This window comes from Rhamphochromis sp. 'chilingali' (genome assembly GCF_963969265.1).
Source record: "Rhamphochromis sp. 'chilingali' genome assembly, chromosome: 6".
In the NCBI taxonomy this organism is placed as follows: domain Eukaryota; kingdom Metazoa; phylum Chordata; class Actinopteri; order Cichliformes; family Cichlidae; genus Rhamphochromis; species Rhamphochromis sp. 'chilingali'.
Window position 1 is genome coordinate 8,351,970 of NC_137933.1, and position 9,889 is coordinate 8,361,858.

Here is a 9,889-nt window from a genome sequence, read left to right on the forward strand (position 1 = left end):
ATGCCATCCTCAAAACTGCGGGCCTATGATAATAATAATAATAATTATTATTATTATTATTATTATTATTATTATCAATAATAATAATAATATGTAAGTTTTACATCACAGACACGAATGTGTAAAACAGAGGCTAACTCTAATACAGAGGCACTTGAAAGTCATTTTCATCATTGTAAACGTATTATGAGCTCTCATTTTAAGACAAAACTATTTTGGTTGCAAATAATATAGCCTACGAGGAGATCTAATTTTCGAGTATTCTAGCAATTTTGCTAGTCTAAAGAGCTTGAAAAGAAAAGCGTCTGGACTTCTTTAAGTTGCTTGAAGACGTTTCACCTCTCATCCGAGAAGCTTCTTCAGTTCTGAGTTCCTTAGATGTCCAGGATGACTGAGAACCTTCACGGACATTTTGCTATCCATCCCACGCAAGTATTAACATTTCCGACGGCACGTGAATGAGGCAGCGGGCTGCTCCGCTTTCAGCCAGAGGAGCGGACCGCGCTGCGCACGAGACAGGTACCATTCTCCATGGGGAAGGCAAAGAAAACAGAGGAGAGCGCGGTGAGCTCCAATCTTACACCAAATTCAGTTCTTTCATTGAATTTCTTCTTCTCGTTTATTTAAAGCAGCCAACTGCTACCAGCTCAGAGCAGCAGCCGGTGTGTCAGGCAGCCTGTGAGCTCTCCCAGATTATCCTGCAGGGATGCTGCAGTAGCTCAAACCTTCGCAAGCAATTTGTTCAGTTTGTTTTAACTCTCGAGTTAACGTGTATCTGTTGTCAAAGTGTAGCGTTAGCAGCTTTGTGTGTAGAGAAGTCCAGAAAGTATACAGCATGTTTAAAAGACCGTTAGAAAGTTGCCAAATTGTGTTTTATTAAGTTTTTTCTTTTGTTTTCTTAGGGTTAAAAAGCCCACACCTGGAGCAGGTGTGGGCTTTTAGTTTGTGCGCCGTGAAACGTACTCAGATTATGGGTTGTAGCGTGTAATCGCTGAGCAGTCAGCAGGAAACTAAATGATTCCGAAATCATTTAGTCGTTATCATAGTTAGCCCATGTATGGCTGCAATTTGGTCGTGTGTGTAAAGATGCTGAAACATGAGTTTGTCACCACGGTCTTCTCCGTTTTCTTCTTCTCTTGTTTACTGCAAGGTGCCACACGTGACCGCGGAGCTGTGAGTGACACCAGCTCCTCCACATCAGATTTTTCTGGATGTTCTTTTTTTGGGGGTGGACTCCTTTTGCTGCAAAGAAACTGAAATCTGCCGACATTTTTGTGGTTTGTTATAATAGCAGCAGAGAAGACCACGAGGATCACAGCCTTCTTCAAGAGCAAAGGTCTCTTGCTGCTGTGATGTTTTTAGAAGAGGGGTTCCTCCTGGTTGTTTCCAGTTCCCCATCTCAGCCCTGATGCTCACTTCAGGTCAGCCCCTTGGGATCTGGAACCTCAAAGAGAAACCATCAAGAAACATTATGACTGAGACGGAGCATGTGGCCGAGGTTGGATCCACTCAGAGACTCGGTGTCATCTTTATAATGAAGCAAAGCTGATAAGAAGGACAATTGTTCTTTTTTTTTCTTTAAAGAGACATTCATGAACCATAAGTGGAAATTAAGTGGGACGGGGACTGAAATACTCTGAGCAGGTATTTCCCTTCATTCCGTGTTAAAAAAGGTGGGATATTTAGCTGTGGGAGAGCCCGAGTGAGTACTCAGTTACTTATGGAAAGATGGAGGCAGGAGCAGAGGCTAGCCCACAACAGCACCAGAGGAGGAAGCCTGTGCTGCATGGATTGGAGGACCAGAAAAGGGTGAGTGTGTATCTACTTGTGTGGGATTCTGTTGGCTTTACTGTACAACAAGGCTGTGTGAGGGTACGCAAGCTTACAGTGAAGCCATGCTTTAACAGTTGACTTTTGGCAGGGTGATGCATGAGACGTCAATGAGGGAAACAAACCTGTTGCTATCTCCTTTAGTAAAAATGTTTGGTTCAATGCATGAGCAAAAAAAGTATTCATTTTGTCATGGAGGAGATTCAGAGGTCTGCCTGACCCTCTTGAGGAAACAAACTGTGGAGGCAAGGGAAGCAAAGCGTGATTGATTGAAAGCTAACAATCAGTGAAAGCGTCAAGGAGTCTGTGGGTTCCTCTTTGAGGCCTCTTCCTTGGTTTGTGGTTGTGAGTTACTTCAGCAGTCTGCTGCGCTGAGATTGATAGAGCACTTAATACCACGACTCAATTTTCCCTGTTTCAGCTTCGCTCCGCATTTTCTGCATGATGTTGATGTAGCGCTGTTGTAAGCTGGTAAGGGTTTGAGTTTTAGATGATTACATTGTCCTCTGTAGGACATAAAAAACCCTCCTTTTGTTTGGAGATAGAGATGAGTTGATATTCTCATTTGCCTGGGATACTGCACGGGTCTGACAGATTGGAACAGGCACCAGGTGACAGACCTAAATAGATGTCTGATTTAGAGTGCATTAGTCTTCATTTAAGGATGGGAGGCAGAGTGAATTTCTCCTGCTCTGCTGCAATGGGCAGGGACTCGACTGACTTATGGTTCAGAGTATGTATCTCACGCTCAGCACAATGTGTTTATAGCTAAGAGATGAGACAGGGGCACCCCAAATTCTCCAGGTTGGGGATTGTGTCTGTGTTCCAGCATATTGCAGCAACCATCCAGAGCAGCTGAGAAATGGACAGCTGTTGAGGTTTTGATTTCAAATTATGTACAGATCTGTCAGATTCCTGCCATAGGTGCACCAGGGTTTAGGTTTAAGAAGGAGGTCCGTTTCCTTTCCTGTTTATCCCATGTCCTCTTGTCACCCCATAAATTATTGATTTGATCAGGTGTGTTAAATTAGACACATGGGAATATGTAGAACATGAATATTAATTGATCCAACCAAAGTCCCAGCTGCTGTTTTCCAGTTTCCCAGGCTACCGAGTATCTCGCTGGATGCTAAGTGACACACCGAGCAACACGAGGACCTTGAAGCCAAAAATCCATAAGAACCTTTCTGCATATTGTGATTAAAGGGGTCTGAGAGGGAGCTTCTAGACCGCTGTGCGTCCGCTGTCTTTGGCCATTCACTGCCATTTTGTCACAAATCAGGCGAGCAGTGCAAGGTCCTTATGGAAGCAAGGTGTATCACATGAAACATGTACTTAGAGAGAGGGGATTCGCAGGTAGCATAACAACAGCAGTGGCTGCATTGACTTCAGACAAGCTCGCAAAAGTATATGACGAGTTTGGCGATTGTATTGAAATACCCCGTGTGTCCAGAGAGGCACACATTGAGCAATTGTAAACATTGTAAGTATATAACTTTATATTGACATACCCTGTAAATATAACAAATAGATTTAACTCAATAATCCTCAGGACAGAGAAACTGTATATATCGATGCACCAGTCATAAAACCTAAAAAGTTGTTGCTGACTTTGCCCCAAAAATAAGGTTATAAAAAGTCTTGCCCCTTAGAGGTTATCTCCCCTCATTACATCTCTGATACAAAGCAGTATAAAAAGAAGAGGAAGATGTCCAGGCAGTGGGGGGGGGGGTTATAAAAAAATCTTATCTGGATTTTTCCATCTGCTTCATTGCTGCTATGGTAACTAACCCTGATATCATTCATAAAGGGATTTTTTTTTTTTTGTTGCCCTTTGCATGCTCAGTGAGTTCTCAGCAGCGACACGTCTAGTTCATTAGAAGCCAGCTGCAAACGTGACGGCATCATCAATAGGAAAACAGAGCAGGCCAGACGCTTGGCCATCCCTAAAGAGAAAGGTTGCGCTACACTGGGCTAATATTCACCTTCCCTCTTAATGGACATCAAGCAACATACATAAACTGAAAGCACTGATGTAGTAACGTTGACACACAGCTACCCACTGTGAGAGAATTACCTCAGGCTTTCATGCAGAGATTCAATGTCCCCTGGCAATTACCTAGGCTGTGTGGGTTCAAGATCCTATATGTGATACTCTCCCCAGTAGGAGGTAATTGGATTTTGTTCTCTTTGTAGATGTACTATGTCACATGTCCCCTGCTTCATATATTAATGTTCACTGAGTAGCAATCATGGACGTACACGGGAAGTACTAGAGAATCATGGATGCATTTTATTGTATTGCAATTAGGGCTGCTCGATTATGGCAAAAATGATAATCACGATTATTTTCACTGAAATTGAGATCACGATTATTTGACGATATTTATTTAACCCTTTAAGACCTACTATAGAACCAAGTCCACCAGAGCTTATATTATTTTTTTTTACATGCTGTAGTGCCATTTGTGGGAGCATTTCAAGTTGCTATACATCAATACAACTGTTATAGCCCATATTTTAATAATATGTATGCATTAAGTCCATAGTAATTACATAAATTGCAAAAAAGTGCAATAAACTACAAAAAAAATTGAAAATCGCTTTTGTTTTGTTTACATATATTTCTACTTGGAGAAATTTAAGAGGCTTATCCCTCAAAACTTTAAATACAATAAAGTTGCAAAAAATAGTTTACAACAACAGGAAATTTATTTTGAGTGTCTTCATAGTTTTATTTTGGAGATACAGCAATTTTTATATACTGCAGGAAAAACAAAAAACAATCCTATGATGCAAATTTGCAAAGAAAACAGCATGTGCATCATTTCACTGTGGGAAGTGTTACGAACAGCTGATAGGAACGGCAAAGCGTGTTTCTGGAATATTATGTTTTTGTTCCTGCAAGCGCTTTTTATGCAATTTTTGCAAAGCTATATGTGGAACGAAACCGCTGATGGCATCAGATGTAAGTACAACTCCTCCGGTTTCATATGCAAAACAAATTATTGCGCTAGCTTACACGGTTCAGGTTCTACAGGGATTTAAAAATAGTTACGCAAAATGGAGCGTGCTGCTCTGACCGGCTTTAAAGGGTTAACAATGACTTTAAAAAAAATAATATAAAATAGTGTGCAACACCACTGAAGTTTGTTTTTTTTTAACTCTCTTTTCAACCAACGGCAGTCACTCTCCAAATAACTTCTGCTTAGCTTTCCGAGCTTCCCTCGGGTCCTCTTAATCAGCGGTCTCCAACCTTTTTTGCGCCACGGACCAGTTTATGCCCGACAATATTTTCACGGACCGGCCTTTAAGGTGTCGCGGATAAATTAGGGAGGGGCTAATAATCGGCTCAGTCATTTTTAATGATCGTTGAAAGCCCAGATCGTAATCGTGATTAAAATTCGATTAATTGAGCAGCCCTAATTGCAATGATGTTTTATTAAGAGAAACACTGTTTTTTGTTACTATCAGAAACCTGTCCTTATGTAGCCACTTGCTATTCACTGAACATGAACTCCTTGAAGTTAGAGCTTTAGTCTTAGGAATTGTCCAGCTGCAAGAAAGGATTGCAATTGTACTGTTACTTAGCAGCATTTTTGCAAAAGCCATTAGGTTAATTAGTTCTTACAAGTTTTACTGGATAGAAATAAATTTCTCCTTTTCTGGGATACCACTGAAGGATACTGAATAACAGGAAGTCAGTGCTGTGCCACTGTTGTTGAAGTAGTGGCAAGTTTCATCCTTAACGCTTTAACAACACTGAAGAATCTACAAGTGGAAGCGGAAAGTTCAACACTCAGTAAAAACTGCCATAAAATTAAGTCACATTAAAAGTTTTATCTGATGATCCTTGGACAGACAACAACCTCTCCATTAGGTCTCGGCTAAAACTGTAAATAACATAACATCTTTTGGGAGTCAAAAGCTGCCTCTAACACAGATATAGGTAATTTTATAACCATGAGAATGTAATGTGTAACTCTGAAAATGTTGCCCCACATTTTTGATAAAAGTTGGGTTTCCTCTGACAACAACACTTTGCAGCACATATTCATGCATTGTTTCTGCTCTGTAACACAGAGTTGTGGGAGCCAGCGTGAAATTGGGTTGTAGAGATTTCAATGATTGTGAACTAGAGGTCTAGACAGGCATGCTTAATTTATTGAAGAGCAACAAAAGAGAAGAAGTTGATCTTTAATGAACAATTCTGTTGCGTCTGCTGGTAGGTGGGATATCCCAGGCTCCCATACAGCCTCACTCCTGAGAGAGTGCTAATGAAACACTGAATTCTCTGTTATTGAACTGCTGGCTGATTTATATCCTGACCTCACACTTGATTTTTGAGACATTACACATTTACAACACAAATGTCAAACATATGGTAAAGGTTCAGGCAGTGTTGACTTAAATCTGTTTTTCTTAGCCATGCTGTCTACATGTTTGGTGAAAAAGCAGCGCTTCCAACATTTCTATTATCCACAGAGACAGAACGCAAATCAGGATTCATTATGCTGAGAAAGCACCAGCCTCAAGCTGACAGTCAAAAAGACACTAATTAAAAAAGTGGGCAAGATTTCATTACTGGTTTGACATTAGATCTTAACCTCCGCCCTCTCACTAGCAAGTCCGAGAGACGATGAAGGGCATTCAGAAGGTGACAGAGAGAATTGTGTAATGGAATCTCTTATTGATTCAGTTACGTGAGAATAAAAAGGATTCTGACACTAATTGCTCAATCAGAGCCGCTGGAAATTATGTATTTATTTTCACCAGCTATTCTGACTGCTCATTAAGGAGTGTTTGATACGGTTGGGTGGGGTTCTGTAGGATAATGAGGTGTTTACAGTGGATGCGCGTGTTGATCTGCTGCAGTTATTCTCTAACAGCCTCATAATTAGCTAAGAGTCACAGAGGAGTGGGAAACGCTACATGGCTTTTGTTTATGTTCTTCATAGGGTGGACTTAATCTGTAATCTCAGGACACATTTTATACACAGTGGGAGAGGCCTGTTTAGCGACGTTTCGAGTTTCCTTTCCACAGATGACGGCCTCTAGTGATTCCAGCTTTAAAACGGTTCGATGAGACTTGTTGATAGGATACTGACCCTATAGTAGTTAAGCTGACAGTGTTTTGTTTTGTTTCAGCTGTTTATGGAAGCAGCATACCATGACACATGTATAAATAAAGACCTTACTATTATTGTTATGGTGGATAGTTGCACTCTTATTTAATACCACTAGTATATCAGACTTGGTTTCAGTTAATTTTTTTTAATCCCAGTAAGCTGGGTGAACATCTATCAATCCATCCATCCATCTTCACAGTGGTAGATGGTGAAGAATAGTAGCTCACTGACACTTTTCTTTAACTACTACAGTAAGCATGCCTAAAGCAGGTTAGATATGCAGTTGATATCAGTTGAAAGTTTTATTAAATAAACTGAGGTTTTCTCTGTGTGACTCTGGGCAGTAAAAATAGTTTCGAAGTAGATTCATCCGTAGTACATGCTCAGCCCACAAAATGAATGAAGAAAATATGAGCTGGGAAAGCCTACTTTTTTGATAATACTTGAAGCTGAAAGAGTTCTTGATGCATGCTCAATCATCCAGGTAAGCAAATCCCAAAAGGCTGATTCTGTTTTCAGTGGGAAAAACGTTTCAGCACTCATCCAAGTGACGTCTTCAGTCTCAGCTGACTGCAGGTTTCCCCAACCTTATAAACAGTACATTTGCACAATGACTGACACTAGCCTACTGAATGAACAATGGGCTGTGAGGTCAGTTCCTTGATCGTTTATAAGTCAGCTGAGACTGAAGAAGTCACTTGGATGGGTGACAAAACATTTCTCCCACTGAAAACTCTGTCCAGATGAACTGAAATAGTTATGTTTCATTGTGAATGTTTTAGTTTTATCCTGAAGATTACCAAAGCACCATGAAAAGAATAAATAAACAATTTGCAGTTTTTTCTACAATGGCTTCTCCAACCCTGGATGTTTAGGTAGACATATGCCCAAGGTCACTGTAGCCGTACCCTCCCTAATCTGCCAACCTGTTCATTGGGACTACAACATCTGTGCTACCACTCAGATTTCTACAGTTGGGCCTGTCTCTGAAATAAGCATTTATAGATACATCTCTGCAGTTTGCTCTATAAGGTGCTTTTTTAAATATTTTTTTTCAATTTTTCTTTTAAAACCACTGAAAATGATCATTTGTTGCTGGCATCAAACAGATTCGAATAACGAGACTTCAGTTTTTCTCTCAAAAAGAACCATTGCAGTAATATGACCCCAAGTAGAGACATCCATTAGATTTGGTCCTGAATCATCTCTCCACTGTTATGTTGGCCTGTTGCCTAGATATGGAGTGCAATAGAGGAGTGACAATTTGTCATTGACAGGGTTTGATTGATTGTTCATGCCAAGCGCCCTGCTCTGCTGGTATCTGAAACTAATTGAATGTAATATCAGAGAGATAGGATAGCACGATGACAAATGAGCAGCCTTGTGAGATTGTTTAGATCCTATTGTAGGCATTATCCGACTATAACAGTTGCTCCTTGCTAGCTGCCCTCCGACTGTAGCACTTAGATAAGTGATCACTATCTTTAGTGATCACCGTGGCTTGTAGTGCTCGTTACCTTATTTAAACTTAGCAGCTAGCTGAAACAAACAGTTTTTCTTTTAAATATTTGTATTTAAGCTGTAAAGAAAGAGCAGGATCTGGCACTTTGTGATAGTGAACATCTTAATGTCATGAACAGTGTTTGCCAATAGAGATGAGGGCTCTCTTAGCCACCGACTAAACGTGTCTTACAAACCAGGCAGCTGCGGAGCAGAGACGGGGATTTATTTTAGTGAAGGACTGTGTTTTCCCAGTCATGCAGCACTGACGAGCACTGGGGCTCAGGGGTTTGGACTATGGATGGGAGAGGATGGGGGAGGAGGGGGTCAGAGGGTGGAGCTGGGACCAGGCATGGAGCTCTGAGGCTGGGGGTTGGGAGGATGCTGCACTAAGGAGGCTGCTTGGCCCTCAAGAGCCATCTGGCCATCACCCTCTCCATGCACCCTGAGGGAGGGCGAAGGACAGGTGGCAGCGGCTAGTGGGATGGACTGGTCTTTGGTTATGGGATATCACGATTGGCTGTGCAGGCCTCTTAAAAGTCAGACCCCTCGAATACCACATGCCCACTCAGCTTCCAGTCAGGAAGGACATCCTTCATGACCCTAGAAAGAAACCTTCTTCAGACCAACCACAATAATACTGCTTAACACGGTGTCCATTTTTTTGTCGTTAATCAATTTTGAATGACATAAATAATTAATTTAACTAAACATAAATGGTTTGAAAATCATCTCTTGCCACATCAAAGCACACGCACAGTTTTCCTTGAACTTCACTCATGGAGAAAGCACTTTGTTGCCTGGAGTCAAACACAGCAGTCGTACTGTGGAATCAATATGTGGAAACTACAACGTAATTTCCTCTAACGAAATAAAAGATGAATTAATCAAATGAAATGCAAGTGTGCACATAAAATTACAAATCTCTCCCCCCAGTTTTATTTGCATGAACAGTTCTTTTCATTTAAGATGGTACTTTTTCCTTAGGCCTCCATTAATTTTCTCCCCTGCTTGAAAATAAACGTTCTGAAAAACCGATGATTAACTTTTTTTTTTAAACAGTAATCAGCGAGAGTGTAAAGCTATACTTGAAACACACAAATCAACAATATGTCAATTTTTCTAAATTTTCATTAGAGTTCATTTTTTGTGCTATGTGTGACAGCTCGGACAGAAGAAGAGCTGGTTGTGTCAGGAACACAACCAGCAGGGTGTGTGATGGTCTTGCTGTCCTGACCTGCACAACATTGTAATCCCTGTCTGGGGGTCAGTGGGCAGGATCTGGCTCGGTCTGCTTCAGAGGAGGTGCTCAGCTGATGAACAGGTGCTTCAGCTCGCTCCTGCGGTGATGGGATTTCTTCTTTGCTATGACCGTTGTGTGTTCACACGAGAAAAAAACTGGTAATCATTTTAGCAGGTGGCCGTGAATT

General features: G+C 41.1%; 1 protein-coding gene across 2 annotated transcripts in view; it reads left to right on the plus strand.

The window, feature by feature from the left end:
• The first annotated feature begins 453 nt into the window (after positions 1 to 453).
• nav2a (neuron navigator 2a) overlaps positions 454 to 9,889 on the plus strand; it is a 319,405-nt gene continuing 309,969 nt past the window's right edge. For both annotated transcript variants that reach the window (XM_080885572.1, XM_080885574.1), the window contains exons 1-2: positions 454 to 564; positions 1,151 to 1,809. In XM_080885572.1, coding sequence (XP_080741698.1) covers positions 1,729 to 1,809 — 81 coding nt within the window. In that variant the 5' untranslated portion in view covers positions 454 to 564; positions 1,151 to 1,728. The remainder of the gene's footprint in view (positions 565 to 1,150; positions 1,810 to 9,889) is intronic.